General features: G+C 40.4%; 1 protein-coding gene across 10 annotated transcripts in view; it reads right to left on the bottom strand.

Moving 5' to 3' along the window:
• Positions 1-3,136: 3,136 nt before the first annotated feature.
• Positions 3,137-17,158, bottom strand: part of ablim1a (actin binding LIM protein 1a) — a 40,824-nt gene continuing 26,802 nt past the window's right edge. For 4 of the 10 annotated variants that reach the window (XM_040139956.1, XM_040139960.1, XM_040139951.1 and 1 more), the window contains exons 7-23: positions 15,593-15,680; positions 14,289-14,353; positions 13,139-13,216; positions 12,775-12,933; positions 12,491-12,535; positions 12,171-12,206; positions 11,926-12,055; positions 9,920-9,967; positions 8,263-8,403; positions 7,413-7,516; positions 6,998-7,121; positions 6,716-6,777; positions 6,371-6,431; positions 6,152-6,159; positions 5,553-5,627; positions 4,405-4,485; positions 3,137-4,180 (exon numbers count right to left, since the gene is read on the bottom strand). In XM_040139956.1, coding sequence (XP_039995890.1) covers positions 4,067-4,180; positions 4,405-4,485; positions 5,553-5,627; positions 6,152-6,159; positions 6,371-6,431; positions 6,716-6,777; positions 6,998-7,121; positions 7,413-7,516; positions 8,263-8,403; positions 9,920-9,967; positions 11,926-12,055; positions 12,171-12,206; positions 12,491-12,535; positions 12,775-12,933; positions 13,139-13,216; positions 14,289-14,353; positions 15,593-15,680 — 1,419 coding nt within the window. In that variant the 3' untranslated portion in view covers positions 3,137-4,066. The remainder of the gene's footprint in view (positions 4,181-4,404; positions 4,486-5,552; positions 5,628-6,151; positions 6,160-6,370; positions 6,432-6,715; positions 6,778-6,997; positions 7,122-7,412; positions 7,517-8,262; positions 8,404-9,919; positions 9,968-11,925; positions 12,056-12,170; positions 12,207-12,490; positions 12,536-12,774; positions 12,934-13,138; positions 13,217-14,288; positions 14,354-15,592; positions 15,681-17,158) is intronic. The other 6 variants (XM_040139952.1, XM_040139961.1, XM_040139955.1 and 3 more) reach the window with 5 other exon arrangements.

Below are 17,158 nucleotides of genomic sequence, written 5' to 3'. Positions count from 1 at the left end.
ACAATTTACAGTGTAATGATGTGGTAAGAATCAGGTTCCAATAAAATATTTACTGGTTCTTACTGGTAGTTAAATTTAGATACAGTGGGAAAGAAAAAACAAGACCGTGGGGAGGAAGGGAGTGACAACTATATTTTATTGAAAAGGAGAAAGAAATCAGACAAAGTGCCTATGGGGTACAGTACTGGGAAACAAAACGGAATTTTTTCAAAAAATGTGTTATGTGTGTTAATAACCTATAGTTTTTTTTCTCCTCAGATGGATCGGAATAGAAACCTTCCATTGTGCATTTGAGAAAGGAACGTTTTTTATGATGTACCTGTGGATGAACATGCCTGCTAGGAGCAAATTTTCAATAGTGTAGACCAATTTCTTGACTTGTCCTTGTTTAATAATAAATACAATGATGTAGAAGACATAGATATGACATAAATCAATCCCTGGAGTGTGAGTGTGGCTGTCTGCTGACTGCAAACTTGTTTTTATATTGTATTTTTCCTACAAGCAAGATTCATGTTTAATAGGTGAAACTACAACATGTATTTTATATGTTGGCTGTAATATAATGTGTAGATGTTCTCCGCCGTTTTACTGTTAACTGCATTTTTCCCAAACTTTAGTCTTATCTCCTGGCGCTGTACCCTGTGGGTACACAGTATCTACAAAAATACTTAAAAGAGTATAATTTATTTCTCCTGTCCTCTAAAATGCACAGCTGTTACTCCCTTGTTCCCCATAGTCTGGTTTTCTTCCACTGTGCCTACATTTAAGTACCAGTAGGAAACAGGAATTATTTTACTGGTACCTGATTCATACAAAAATTACACTTTAAATCATGGGCTGTAAAATAAATTGATACTGAAAATTATTATTGTTGTGTCTAGATTCATTAACATCTGTCCCACAATAATTCCCCTTGTGGTTGAACAAGGCCATAATGCAGCTCTCACAAGCATGCAGTTATGTATTACTTGATACATTTGAATTACAGAGGTAACATGGTCAAAGGATGGTATTTTTGTATTTGTTTAAGAACTATACTGGTATGATTGTGCATTTTTTTTTTTTTTTGTTAGTAGAAATTGCATCATGCTTTACACCACTGTTGACAATTTTCCAAAGCACGCCATGGTTTTCTACTCTGTTAAAGTCCCTCTCCACTTGCTTATTGTTAACTCAATTGGATGCTTCACTGTGCAGAGTGAGGCATGTGCAGAGCTTGACACGGGAAGGCGGTTGTCACATTCATGTGGTTGGGGGAGTTTAACATGTGCATGTACAGGAGGATTTTATGACATCACAGCTGTAGCTGTGGAAGTTTTTCATCCAATATGCAAGTTACACAGAATTGATTGGCTGAAACCTCCAGCGCACATGCACTGACAATGGATTTCTCAGTGAAGTTGGAGACATCTTGCATGTAGTAACTCTTGAAACAATTCTTGTATATTCATGGGGGGGCGAAGGGGACGACGATGCAATCTTAAGAATTTTTAACTGGTTTATTGAACTCTTGTGGGAAAAAAATATTGGACACAAACTATTATTCTGAGCAGAGTATTTTATATGTTTTATAATGTGGCTGGAGGGGGTGTTTTTCCTGCCATCCAGGGAGCCTTTTTCTCTCTTCTGTTCATTTCAGTACATGTGAAAAAACTGGAGAGACTTTAAACATGCTTGAAGTTAACAGAGCTAATCCATACCAGAGTTTCTTTTCTTGTTGTCGGTTACATTATCACTGTGTGGTAATTTAATCAAAATCCAGCCTTGTCTTGTTCAGTCTTCTTGGTAATGCTGTAATGTGTGAAGTGAGAACCGCTGATGTCTGATATTTAAAGGGCACCTCCACCTATTTTACCTGAGAAAGTCTATTTACAGTACTGCTACATGTGTGAAACAGGTTGTAAAATGCCTTATTTGGCTTCAGGGCAGCTGTGCAAAGTCTGATAAACTGCCTCAAGTGATGTCACTTGAGTCAGGGTTGGTTTGGTCTGAAGACTATAAGTTTGAAAATCCCCAAAAATCTGGGGTCGTAGAGCTTAAAGAAGTGAGTTTACCAGACCTCTGTAGCCCACTCCTCATCTCTGATTGAGGGTAACAGCTCAAGGCAGCATTAGCCACTAATAGCGTAACACACCTGAATCTTCAACCAAAAGGTCATCAGTCATATTGCATTATGGGTGATGTAGGCTCCAGGTTTTGGTTACAAATAAGACTGGTAGAATAAAGAAAATATCTCAGGTTCTGCCCCATCAATTTTGTTGCAAACGAATTTGCAACTGTACATCATGTGTCCGACTATGTTATAGTAGTACAATGCTAAGTATCTCTTTTAATAAGAGGTAGCTGACTTGCAAACCCAGAGGATAAACAATGGAAAAACATGGATATTATAAACAGGATAACATGAATTTGGTAGTTTCTTGCACTACTAAGAAACTAATGCAAGACTTGGAAATGTGAGCCACGTCTCACGTCTTGCCTTCCCACTTGAACTTGAATGCATCAATCCAGAAGAGGTGTTCAAATGATCATTGTTTGCAACTACATTAACACAGCAAGATAACTAGCAAATCAGAAAGCTATTTAATGTTCACAGTGATTCTTTATCTTTCTGAAGCAAGATGATTCAAAATGCAAAAATGGGGTTTTAAATCCTTCCACCATAAACTAACACAAATAGCTGCTTGGAATGAAGGAAAACCTTATTAGTTAATTTAACAAAACTGTTGCATGCTGTGGAAAATGGTCAGTTGTACTGTATTTGCAGCACCTGATTTGTTGTAAACGGGCTATGGTCTTTCAAGGTAAAATCTGCAATCAAGTAATTTTTTATACTTGTATTTATAATGGGTAAATAATACTGTAAGTATTTGCATCAGAGTAAAATGCCAAAATTGTGTCAAAAAATGTTTCTTTACAGGGGCCCCAACTAGTCAGTGATTGTATAGAAGGCCAAAAGACTTCACTGTGTGATTGGTCCCATTACAGTCAACCAATCCTCGAACTACCTGTCATCCTGTGTAACATCACTGAACCAGTGTGTTTATTGGTGAAATGCAAAGAAGAAACAGAGATCAGAAAAGAGGCGGTGGGTACCTTTGGTATAGCCGAGGATCATATGGTTTGTGGTGATTTAAAGCTTTATTGGCTTAGATTTCAATACAACAAATGGCAGTGTGGGTTTTCATTTATAAAACAGTACTTTCAAATACAGTTGCTTCTTACCTTATTTGTTTTACCTATTTGTTGGTTACTGTATGTTAGATACGGCAATAAAATATATTAGGATTTGTTTTTCCAATACATGTAAAGGGAAAGTGTCTGGTCATGTTTATGAGAGCCTGAGAAGAGAGACATTTTCTTTTTGTCAGGGCCAGATGAATGTTTGGCGTGTACAGTAGCCGGGGAAAGGAGACTGATGATATGTAGGTGCTTGGATGATTCATTTCCATGTAGATCCAGAAAGACAGGTGGTGGGTCAGCTGACTGCTTTCCTAGTGGCTTTTTTTTTTTTAATTCAAAGACTCATTGAGCCGATTCTTGCAAACTTTGGACTAAAACTGTTTCAGCCCAAGCGAAGGAAAGCTGACACATGTTCAGGCTACGAGCATGGACATTTAGTAATGGCGCCATGAGGTTCTACTGTACTTACAAAGTTCCACAGGAATCAACAGCAACAAATAGTAGGAATAAACAAGCAAGAAAGTAAAGGAAAGCAGTTCCACTCAAAGCAAAGCAAGAAGTAAAACAAGCGCGATCAAACCAAATAACATGACCCTAATTATCATTCATTCTCATTCTTTGTCATTTTTGAACATGGAAGAGATTCCATTCCTTGGTTTCTGTGCAAGTCTAACTGGACAAATCATTCAGCTCACAGTCTCAGGAAGCATCAGAGAAAAAAGAGTCCATTTCATGGCTTCCTTGATTATGTCAGGATAAAACAAACAAACAAACAAACAAAAAAACAGAAGAAAAGGAAATAAATCAAAACCTACATCTAGAGTACAGTTGTTGTGTGCTATCTGAATGAATGTACAGTATATGCATGCTGCTCTGAGTGCTAGAAGAGCTTGGCCTTCTTTTTCATGTCGTTGCGTTTCCACAGGGGAAGCCTGTCAAACTCCTGGATCTCCATTCCAAAGATGTCAAAGAACGTTTCAGGTGCTAAGTGGCGCTAGAATTGAGAACAAAGGTGGAGAAAACAAAGGAGGGGAGGGTGGGAGGGTGAGGGGGGTGTTTGTGGTTAGCACCAAAGCCATAAAAAGGGTCACTCCAAAAATGACAAGAAGCAATGGATACTGCACATTCCTTGCTACAATTGTATTTGTGTAACATGATATTTACACAAAGTAGAGAAATCCAGTATCAATTGCCAACAGTCAGGTGGAAAACTGATACCTCCAGTCTGGTTCTGTCCACATCCCTGGGCAGTTTAGCTCTCCCTCTACTGGTTATCATGAGCATTTCATAGGGATACACCTTCAGAAGGAGACACTCATCAGTGAACAGGTCAAACCTACAAGCTAGAGTCAAGTTTAAAAACCTTACAAGCCGTTTTTATCAGAACTCTATAAAATTTGGATATTTTGGTACTTCTGACTGTGACAAAGGGAACACTGGGTGGGAGAACAGGTACTGTATGTGACAGGAGGCCGACTGGGAGTGAGAGCTTTTTTTTAGGTTGTCAGGGAAATGTGGGGTGCTATGGTGTACACACTTTTTTTTGGTGTAGAAACGTGCAATAGATTAGGTAAGGGTAAAAACATGAAAACAGTTATGTAACAGTCTGTACTTTTAGAGTAATTTAACGCAAACTAAAAAAAGAACCAACATCAGTAATGTAGGCCAAGTAAATCCACATGGAAATGTTTGTCCTGGAAAACTGAGGTGCTTTAACTTTTCTACATAACTAATCCCTTCTGTACAAGAATAAACTGGCAAATGACAGTTGGTACTTTGGAGGAAATGCTCAGTAATAAGCAACTAGAAGTTCTTTAAGGCCTCTGACCAACTCATATCCACAAAGTAATGTGTGCACTCCCTCATATACTACACAATATATAGTGATATGAGTTGTTTGGATGACGATCTGGGCATTGGATTCTCCACTGTATGCTGCATACAGTATCCAGCCACCGTAACTCAAAGCTATGTGCAGATGAGCATGGAGAAGCCAGCATGCTAAGCGCTAGAGTGACTCGGCAGCTCCTGAAGCAGCATGCTAAATCAGGAACCCAGCTAATGTGAGTCTTTCACTTCCAATAAAAACCTTTTTTTAGCTCTCTATTTCTTCCACCAATGTCCCCACATTAAGAGGGTAAATACAACATGCTAATTTTCTTATTTCATCCTCCTCGTTTGGGCTGGTCTCTTTTTCTTAGTCCAATTGTCGAGGCTAGACTCTCTCGAAATTAGCCGCAAAATGCATCCTTATTTACAAGTTAAAATGAACTTAAATAAGTGAACGATATACTGTATAAATTTTGTAGCATATTTCCGTGTGGATTACAATGTTGTCATCAGTACAAAAAGAAGAGGATACTTGCTTTTGGCTCCAACATATTAGGCATAGATACTCCCCTGTCCATCCTTGCAAGTGCTGCACGGCCATCCTTAATGTGCTAAAGAATAGAACATACACATATGTAATATAGTGGAAGGGGACTGCAGGGTTAATGGCATGAATATGTCCACTGATGACAGTGGGCACAGTTTTCACTGGATGCAGCAAGTAGCTTGAATACTGTTCAGTATCTTAAGTAGTAGTAAAAATGGGCAGTCGTTTACATGTTTTCTGAATGACTCGGTAGTTCTTTTTCTGTGGTGAATTTTGAAATCATATATTTAAATGTGACAATCAGCTTGAGTCATAACATTGGTAAACACAGAACAAGACATGAGGCGATGGTTGTACATTGCATCTACAGTACATTGGTTCAGCTACTGGGCAGTGCATATTTGTTGGCATTTGAAGTCACTGCACTGCATGCCCTGTAGTTGACATTAATCGAACACTGATGCAAGCATGTAGCAGTAGTGGGTGGTTTGCATTCAGGGCAAAGTATCTCTTGCAACCCATGAGCAAGCAAATGTATGATGCAAGGTGAGGAAGCATGCCATATGAAAAAGCAGATGAGAGACATACCTGAAACTCTGCAGGACAAAATGGGACAGAAAATGAGACTCACAGTTAATGTTTTTGCTGTCCCTTTTGACAAATTTTGTGACTATTTACGCAAATATTTCATAATGTATGTCCATTTATATACACATAGCAAGCCATTTCTGACTACTGATACTGAATAGCTCTGGTGAAATTGGCAAGAGATTTGCTTGGTGGCCACGTTTTGGTTGTAACTCTCACCTCTGCCTCCTCCACACATGTCGCCATAGCTGTTGTACTGGGTGAAATCTGTTGACTGGGGCTGCCGGAACACAGACAACAATACATCAACATTGAAATATGAGCATTTTGTTGCTGAGTTAGGACTAGAATGAGATTTAAATTGAATTACTATGTATAAAACATGGACAGAATTTGTGTTTCTGGCATTGTTGCCAAGATATACTGTATTTTAAAGCAATTTCTGTTACTCGGTAATTAAAATTTTTTGTGACTGCATGTGTGTGTTAAATAATCAATAGCAATCTTGTTGAATATGAGTGTAGAGTAAGTATGAGTATACTGTAAGTACGAGTGATGTCTCACCCGATGCAACCCGTTCCTTCCATAGCCAGGCAAAGAGTTAGTTTTTGTTGGAGAAGTTGGATCTGAAACATGAACATTGTTCAAATGATATTTGGCATTAGATTTAAAATGATTTAGACGTTTAGAAAGAAGTTTCAAATCACAAATCAGTGTTATTTAATAATCCATAAATGTTAAAACAGATGCAAAGAGTTACCTACAGGTGTTATATAGCACAGGCCTTGTGTTACGATACATTGCTGACAACTCAAGAGCATATTAGCTGATGAAGCTGCTCTTTACCTGCGTCACAGTTTGTCTGTTTGGGGTCGAAGCGCTGCGCAGAGAGGCTGCGTGCGTGACGCTCCCTGATCTGTTCTTTTTCCATCTCCTCCTTCAGAATTAGTTTTCCCAAACCAGACTGAATCTACACACACACACACACACACACACACACACACACACACACACACACACACACACACACACACACACACACACATTTAAATAATTTACAGTACATACACAGATAAGCATCTATCTAGGACATAAACATTAAAAATACAAAGCATGCATGTATGCCCTTCAACTCATGCACATGATGTCCAAAGATACATCACCACTTATGCATGTAGTTAACAGAAGGTTTATTATTAATGTAGAATATATTGCAACTACAATAACAACAACAGTGTGCATTTATGTTGACCTTGCTGACCTCACTGACCTTGCTGAGATGTTCCTCCTGGAGCTGCCTTCTTTTCAAGGCCTCTTCTTCCTCCTCTTCTCTGGATCGTCTCCTCCCTTCTGAACCTATCGGTGCTGTACACAAGCCCAAAAAGTGACATAAAACGCATACATACACACCCATAAAGACACACACAAGTCTCTCTGGGGAAACCATGCGCCACATGTACTTGTATATACAACAAAATGAAATGCTTTATCCACAGTTCAAATTTAGAGAATGACAGAAACATATAACTGCTCTATTTGGCTGTAGAGCAGTAAGGAATACACACAGCAAATGAGTAATAGGTGGATGGGAGAATACAAATGTGAGACAGAGTTGACGAGACAGACAAACAGGGACTTATTGGAATATTTGGCTAGACTGACATGACGGATGTTTACAATTCATCAATCATATCAAGATTTTACTGGATGTCAAATACACACAACAGCACAATGTAAGACAGACAGACAAAAGTCTGTTTGAAGTCAGTCTCAGTTATCTCTGTCCAAGTCATTTGTGGCACTATTGTGTATAGCTAGTGCACCCATCATGTGCAGTAGTTGAACGTAAAATGGTGGAACTGATGCCACCTCAAGCAGAAAATAATATGGCTGCAACAGAAACCAAACAACGCTTCTGCTTTGTGCAAGCAAAACTTAAAAACAAGTACTGTAACGCCTGAATAACAGCGTGAGCTCGGAGTGAAGCAGGGATGCAGTTAAGCTTTTGGGGCAGCTAGAACGGAGGAACAAGAAGACTTAGGTTGTGGTAGGGTGTCCATTGTACCGCTTGGGGTAGCAGTGCAAGCATGCCCATCAGGAGCCTACTGTACCTAATACAGCGAGAGAGCAGGGCCAACGACCGCCCTCACTGCATGAGCTGTCATCTGGAGAGGGAACATGGGCAGCGGGGAAGGTGGCGAATCTGATGATGTCATCAGCAGACTTGCTTTGACGTGCTATGGCAGCTGTATCTAGGTTGGTAATCATGGGAACTGATCTATCAGTGTCTGGGTCACAGTCTCAACCAAAGGTAGACATCATAGAACCATCTGATCGTCAGGCTCAACAATTATTTAGTCCTCGGTTCATCTTGGTTTTAAATAAAAGCCATCTACAATGCAAAACATGTCTTTCCTAACAAGTCACTAAATAGTGGATAGAGCCTTAAATCTAATCTTCTCAAACAATTGGTGAAAAACTGCCAGTCGGTAAGAGTCAATGTGATTTTAAAGAGGCTGCGAGGAAGATTTCAGTGACATCTTCCACAAGCGTGATTACACCTGATGAAAAACCACTTAATTGAAGAGAAATTTAGAAAACCAGGCATGCACTGTACACAAGTGAAATTTCCTCACACCATTGGCTTATTTTCTCAGATCCACTTTAAAGCGAGACTATGCAATTTTTGAATAAAAGAAATAACAAATTCCTCCTCTTACAAATGAAAATTTGAGCTCATAAGCAATAGCAATTTTGCAATCAGCCTATGACCACTAGTCACTTCAGATAAATATTACTTCAGACTTCGGATAAATATTACAATTGGCATTACTCAGTTCACCTTATCACTCTTCTCTACATGTGCTACTGTTACACTACATTTTAGCATGTCACACATGAACATTTCAGTGGATTCATCACAAAAGAAGAACAAGACGTTAACATAATTGCGGTACGGGATGCCTTTTAACGCAAATGGCTCCTGGAAAATCAAGTGTCATTATCCTGTAATTCTCACAATTCAGCTTTAAGAAAGGGCTCACTATAACATTACTACTGTGACTTGTTAAGATGGACACAGTGCAGTGTAAAACGAGCTCCAGATCAGACAGAGGAGGATTGGAGACAGACTTCAAACAGTGCTCATACACTGACACTGGGGTTGACTACATGGTTAGATGATTGCACAGTTTCAGATGATTAACAAAAGCATTTTCAGAAAAGAGACCAGCTCATAAACATAATTACCTAGTGGTTCCCAACCATTTTGGTCTGAGGTACCCCGACAGTACCGTAAGATAAACTCACGTACCCCTCTCCATGTTCCAAATACACTGCTACTGTTCCAAATATTACACTACTACTGATTAAAGGTTTGTTTGGTCAGCAATTGCACTACCACCAATTGGAGTGAGGCTAAATGTCCCAAACACTTATCTATTACTTTGAGCTAGACTTCTGTGCTTGCTTGCTAACGTTTCATGTACTTTTACATAACTGCAACATGAAGTGTTTAGGTGTTACATCATACTTAATATGTGGATATAGTTTTTAATTGAATAATTTTGATTCATTCAAATGAGTTGAGCTACTCCTCAATCTTTCCACATACCCCTTGACACCTGCAGAATTACCCCAGGGGTACACGTACCCCTGGTTGGGAATCACATTACTTAGAGTATTACTCTGAATTAGTACTCAGACAGACATTTTTCCATTTTCTTTTTACACCAAAATACACTATAAATACTGTAAGAGAAAAAGTACCATGTTGTTTGTAGATGGGTGGTTTTCTGTAGATGTTGCTCCCCTGATCTGAAAACATTCAAATAGAGACAGAAAAGACATTTACAGAGTACACAGTGCCTCTGTTATACAAATTAAAAATCTACTGATAACATCTCAACTCCAAGCAACGATGCACTGGGATTACATTAAATGTCATCCTTTTTCCTGTGACAGATCTGTATAGTTGTGAAAGAAGAGGGGAAAAAGCAAAATCTGATCCCAAATGAAGAATAATGAGACAGATAGATAGATATATAGATAGATAGAAAGAAAGAAAGAAAGAAAGAAAGAAAGAAAGTTGGGACAAGCAGTGACAGGGTGCGCTCCAGCTCCTACCTGGGAGGTGGAAATGTTTAGGGGTCTGAGAGAGAGGCGGGGTGACCGGCCGGCTGTCGGGCCTGAGCGGGAGGGGGGAGCTCCGGCCACTTGGCGGGTCGGTGCCTCCAGTGAGAACAATCGAGAACAGAACATAAGCAGGGATACTAAAGGGGAACCACAGTCTGAACGGTGCAACACACAGGGACCGGCGGGACCAGCTGAAGTCATCTTGAGCAAATGGGAGACATTCTGGATGGTTCTGATAAATGCAGTTAATGGAGCTGTGCACTATGTGCAAGATGAAGGTACAAAAGCAGATCAAGCCAGCAGAGATTAAAATATCAACATTAAATGCTTGGGAGATGTTTTATTAGTCATGAAGTATAAAGTCTGTTAGACTCTTGAATAATATGAGTTCACGGTTCCATAAAAATTCACAGTTAAGAAGTGAATACTACCCAGCATGCAACAGCAAACTTAAATTGGAAAACCTTTCTTTTTATCTCAGCATTACAGTTTACTGGAGTCCAGAGACTCATTCTGAAAATGCAGGGAAGTCATCCATCATCCAACATTCAGAGAACTGTCAGTTTGGATATTGGATTTGGATTACTAGTATCTCTCAAGTGCATGCAAAGCTGTAAACACAAACACAGAGCCTGTCACTAACTTTGGCAGAGGCTGCGTTAGTCAAAATTGAAGAAGTGCATGTTAGTGAAGAATCAGTGCCTTGGCTGCATGGGTTTATCTAAGACATGGGTTCGACCATTCAGGATGGTAATCTAATGAGAAATGGTGATGGATCCAGACTTGGGTTTTGAGGGAAGGTGGCATCCCAGGTGATGATGGAGATGATGTATTGCCTTGGGGGTATGGGGGTGGGGGGTAGCAAAGAGTTGAGTGGGGCCCTTACCTTGGCTATGGGGGAGGAAGTGGTGTCTGAAAGGGGAGGTAGGGCGGGAGTCACTATTTCTGGAGCCCACACTGTTACTGCACAGGGAGGAGCAGAGCTTCTGCATGCCTGTCAGAGCCTCTGCAGGGAGGGAGGGTGTGGGACAGGGGACAAAACCCCAGGACCAGGCAGCAGAGGTGGACGATGTGGGGAGGAGATAGAAGGTGAGAAGGTGAGAGACAAAAGAAAAGGAAGATATACAGGAATCAAATGTCGAAAAGAGGAAATATAAGACACCCAACGTGAGAGGTAAGGCATATTCAAGATGAACAGTAAGAACCAGGGAAGAGTATTACACCTTGAAATCAAATGTTTTAATGGAAAGAACAGCAAACTCAGGAGAAATTGTGTTGTTAAAGGTGCAAAATTGACTTCAAGGCCGTTTATTGTGCAAAACGAAGGAGTGTTCCTTATCTCAAACCAAAGTATTACAAGAAAAAAATCAATAGCATAACCAACCAAAGTCAATTTTGGTGAAGCTCTGCTTTAAAGCGGTAAATAAATCAGAAGGAGGGAAGAGAGGACCTTGAGGTGAAGGGTCAGTGAACTCGTCCACAGTGTTTCAACAACTGTCAACTACTTGACCAGTAAACATCTCACTGATACACCTGATAAAAACCCTGAGATCCCTGATTCTATCACAGTGTAACAATATAGTGCATGTGCCCCCTCCATGCATGTACATACTCACAGAATGATCTTTTCATGTACTCACCTGGCCTGTGAAAATGCTGTGGTGACCGTGACAAGGTGGGGGTGTAACCATGGCGATTATAAACTGGGGATCCTATGGAGCCCTGACTGGTGGACCTTTGGAGGATGCGTTCCCTCCTCTCGTAAGAGCCCTGACACACATATTCGCAGGTTATTACACACACTGCTTGGATGAATGAGAATACATTATATACGGCATTTACATGCATACAGGGTACAGTGAATTTGACAAAACGATATGCTCACCTCAGGGGGTGGGGTTGGCGACATGTTTCTTGAGCACTAGAAAGAATCAAACAAGTCTGAATTATAACCTTGTCAGTTTATCTTGACAGCGTTCGACTGCTCCATAGAGGCTAAACAGCCCAGAAAGCCAGACATAAATATCATAGTATCATAGTGCTAACAGGCTATAAAGAACACCACTCCGTGTCAGGACAGAGAATGGCGTATCTGCTGAGCTTCAGCATTTTTGTTTCTACAAGACACATGTCCTTTGTACCTCTGTTCTTTCCTTTGCGATTGAGAGTCGTTTTTCATCATCAGCACACGCTGACGTATCTTACCTTGTCATCGGGCAAGGGGGAACGCTCCCTCCTGGCAGTGTGGAGCTGTGAGGGACACAGAAGTTCAGCATGAAAAATATCACGCAATCAGTAAAGACTCCTTCGTGTTCATTAATCTTTCTTTTCTTGTTATTTTTTTCATGAGGAAAAGTCCCACTAGGGGGAAACATATCCCAAAGCAAAACAGAGGATAATTTGCAGAACATATCTCTTAATGCACAGTACTGTATGTGCACAAAGATAGTGTGCATGCAGGAAAAGAAGCATGCAGTCTGTGTATTTACCTCTCCCACACTCTCTCGTCTCTCCTCTCTCTCATCCAGGGAGGTGGTGTACATAGGTTCATAGGTAATAAGATCAGGGCGCTCAATGTCATAAATGGCTTTGACTTTTGGAATAGCAGCTAGGTCTCTGTAATCAAGGATCTCATTGTCTACTTTTGCCTAGGGAGACAAATAAAGACAAACATGTACACACAGACAAGAGTAAAGGGAGATTACTACTGTAATACTGTACTATTAGTGAACAAGGTAAAACTGTCGAACAACTGTTGTTATAACAAAGGGTGAGGTCATTTCTGACTACAGAGAGAGAACCGACAGCCTTAGCACAAATTATTTGTACACATAGCTCTGTGACATATCTTACATAGATCGTGTGACCCGGTGAGCCAGGTATGCTTGAACCAGGTCTGGAACAAATACTCTCGGACGACGACCTTGTAGGCTGTGAGAAGAAAAACACACAGGAGGCCGTTAGTCACAAAAACCTGTATCAGGCAATCAAGTCTCCCATGATCCACAGCCCCCTGCCATCTGCATATCACCCACGATTATTACCCAAAACGCGTTACACTGTTTTGCGTTTTTAATATATGAGCAATGAGAGGGAACGACAACCCCAATATTTATGTTTCATGAAGTACATGAGGTACTTTGAAATACTAACATGTCATCTCATGATTGGGTCATTCATTTGCAATTTTGCAAAGTGAATGAGTGCTTTAGCGCTGTGAATTTATGTTCTTCAGAACCTCATGCCTGTTTATGGGAAATGAACAGTTTGGATGGCAGCAGCAGGTCTGAATGTAGCGTAATTAAATGAGCTTTTCACCTAATTGGTAAATGGGGATTTTAGAAAAGATAAATTAGTCATCTGTGACATCGTGTCTGCTCTTCCAAATGCGTGCGCATCTTTTCTCATGCACCCTTCATATGAGCGTAGTTTAAGGTGTTACAACACAAGACTGAATGGCTCCGTATGAGACACAGAGAGGGCACTGCAAGCTGTCTCCAGCAGATGGCAGCATACAGTGCATCGTGTCCTATGTACAATATATGGTGGAACACAGGATGATGCCATCTCATAGCCAATAGCGAATACAGTACCTGCCTTTCTGTTTTTTGGAGGAATAAGAGGGACGGAGGCAATAGCTGTGGAGGAAGGGAGAGGGGGGTTCACAGGACATCACACAGGGGTTGTACCTCTCCAGCCTGACTCACAGTTCACACATACATCAAAGCCAACATGTCCACATGTTAATATCAACATGAACACACACACATGCAAAAGGCACACACTTAACACAATACCACCAAATAGGCAATTGATTTAAACCACAGTAGGTTAAGGTTTAACAGTTCAGCGAGGGAGTGGTAACAGCCCATGCAGAATCCCTTACTACATATTCTGAATTTCTGTCTATCCTGTAAAACACTGTCATGAGACGTGAACAGAAAGGTGCTTTCAGTCAAGACAAAGCCAAGGACAATGGAATCAGTGAAACCCAAATTCCTACCCGCTCCCTGTGTCTCTCCTCCGTTCTGGTAGTGTTCTTGCAGCCAGGATGCCAAACTGTTGATCCTAAGAAGGAAGGCAGAGAGCAGAATCATTTAGAACAACAGTTGTATATGGAAATATAGCATATTCACATTACTGAAATAGTTGATTTATTTGCACATATGACTAAGTGTGATCCAAATGTTCTGAGATACGTTGCTTTCATTAATAAATGTCTATTCATATAGGACAAATTAAGTGTTTTGCCCTAATACACACCTGGTGTACAGGTACATAGGAAAGAGACAGTTAAGATTTCCCGCATACTGTCAGTACTAAGTGTATTAAAAATGCCACATTTTGGTCATAGACCTTGATTTGGGATCACATGAACATCTTTTATATGGTTCCTTTTTTCTACTGTATTCTATGCATCTTAAGATAACATTGTGTGTCTTATTTTAGCATTGTTTTTTTTAATCATCGTTTTAATAGACCATCTACTGATGGTGTCTGTGTTTTGATCCTTTTTCACTGGTTGTTGCAGCCTGTGGCTGTAGTATAAAAAGTCTCATATTGTAGAGTTTATGCCTGCTGGGTATTGCTGAAATGTTGCATTTTCAATAAACATCGTTCTGACATGAGCAGGATTTCAAACTTTCTTTGACAAATTAAAGGAAAAACCGACATAAATGGGTGTAGACACGGCAAACGCAGATGCTTCCACATAGTGTACAGGGAGTCACTGAATCTAAGGCCTTTGCAGTCACCAAATCCCAACCTAATTGAACACCTATGAGAGATACTGTAGTGCTCTCTAAAGCCATCATTAAAACACCACAGGAGGGAAGATCTGGTGTTGATCTCTTTAGTGGAGTTTTAGAGATTTACAGAAGGAGGATTAAAGCTGTTCTGTTGGCTTGTCATGGCCAAGTACTCTACTAAAACACTTGACTTTTCACTGCACTTCAATTTAAATTGTCAATTTGAATTTAAAAGCCAGTTTGTTTTCAGTACAGCCTGGAAAGAAAACGCACCACACAGTGTCACTAGCACAACATATAAGCAGATATGGCACAAAATTGCACAATAAATAATAATAATTTCCTTTTATTTTTTTACCAATCTATATACATTATATTCCCATGCCTTTTGCACTAATAACATTAAAATAATTCATTTAATCCCATTTCCAATTGATTTCAGACCCCTAACATTTACTCAACCTACAGGGGAGCTTCTATTTCAGTTAAAACATGAAAATAAAAAAAATGAAGTAACGAGTTTTCATGTGACAGTGACAACATAGATTGGTTAGCTCACCTTGCAGATACATTTCTTCTCCTTCTGTGAACATCTGGTTGCACCTGCTGCATCTCGCACAGCTGGGGTGGTAGTGCTTATCTCCAGCCTGGAAAACGAAGCGGACAAAACTGACTTGACATCGCAGGAAAATTAAGATCAATGAAGCCTGCAGTAAAGTGAGTGAAGCGGCGCTGTGACTTCCAGAAAATTAATCCAGTGCGCTACCTACTCTACAGTCACAGTAGGTATGGCTACAGTTCTTTCCTCTAACACCCATAATCTGTCAGTGGAAGGGATAGTTTTGACAGATCCTGAGTACTAGTAACCACTCTCTGTTCCTTCGTGAACCACTGTTGATGAAACAGTGGCACTGGGCAGCTGTGGGTGAGTATGTTCCCCTGAAAATACTCCACAGGATCCCAAAAACAGGCTGTTCCTCAGTAGTTCATGAGCTTAAGTGAGGATCCATGAGAATATATTACAGTGTGAAATTATTTAATGTATTCCAGTCATACATCCTACTGTACACGCTAAGATTGTTCGTACTGAATGCGACCACCATGACACCTGCCCATTTGACACAGTCAATCTGCTTTCAAACATCTAAGTGTTCCTCTTTGTGATAACCTGCATAATGCAATCCAATAAAATGGTGTGACGGCCACAGCGGCTCAATTTCCATCTACACTGTTGTGACACTTTGCATGCAAAGTGCTCCATTATAAAGCCTGAGTGACTTTGACCAGGGGGTGATAAATACCCAAATGAAAGTTTGCTGTCTAACAACCCCCAGCAACATTGCATCAGGCAGGTGGCCGCTCAGAGATATGGAGCCACTGATTAATATTTGCATTTTCCATTTTACTGGATCAAAAACATCTACAAAGTGGCTACAGCAAGCACTTCATAATACCTCCTCCACTCAATACTCTCCTCACATACACTGTACAACTGAATTTCCCTCTCAGCTATAATAAAGGCACTTATGCTATATGTGTAGCATGCCATTAAACTCCCTATTTTTCTCTGCCTGTAATAGCTACATTAATTACCCCTGCATTAATGAGCTATTCATATCCCAGAGAAGCAGACAATATGCAAACCTACCAATGGCTACATAGTATTTGACCTGGGTCTTGGGTCAGTGATTAGACTATCAGACAGACTGGTGTGGCTTTGGCCCCACTGATCCATTGGCAGCGGCTCAGGGGCGAGATGCCGAGGCCTTTTCCTATTGTCATAAAGGCCTGCCTTAGTGGTGGATTACTGTAAGCCTGGCTGGCTGGCTAGCGGTGACATTTTCATACCATTAAATGACACATAACTCTGTGTCTGATTGGATCACCGTCTGCAGATCAGACAGGCTAGCACTTGTTGGAGAGACCAGTGAAATGAGAAAGAGTTAAGGGCAGAAGTGTTGGCAACGTTTCACGTGAACTCAGATCAGACAACGATCATTACATTTAAACGAGAGTTTCATAACAGCTGCACGACATACCGTATTAATGAATAATGATCGCCTCACAAGTGTCACATCATATTGGGTGATTTATGTAATGTTTATATAATTTGTTGCAAAGCGAG

The sequence above is a fragment of the Xiphias gladius genome, chromosome 11 (assembly GCF_016859285.1).
Source record: "Xiphias gladius isolate SHS-SW01 ecotype Sanya breed wild chromosome 11, ASM1685928v1, whole genome shotgun sequence".
Classification (NCBI taxonomy): domain Eukaryota; kingdom Metazoa; phylum Chordata; class Actinopteri; order Istiophoriformes; family Xiphiidae; genus Xiphias; species Xiphias gladius.
The sequence above is the reverse complement of the archived record's forward strand: the minus strand, read 5'-3'. Positions and strand labels throughout refer to the sequence as shown.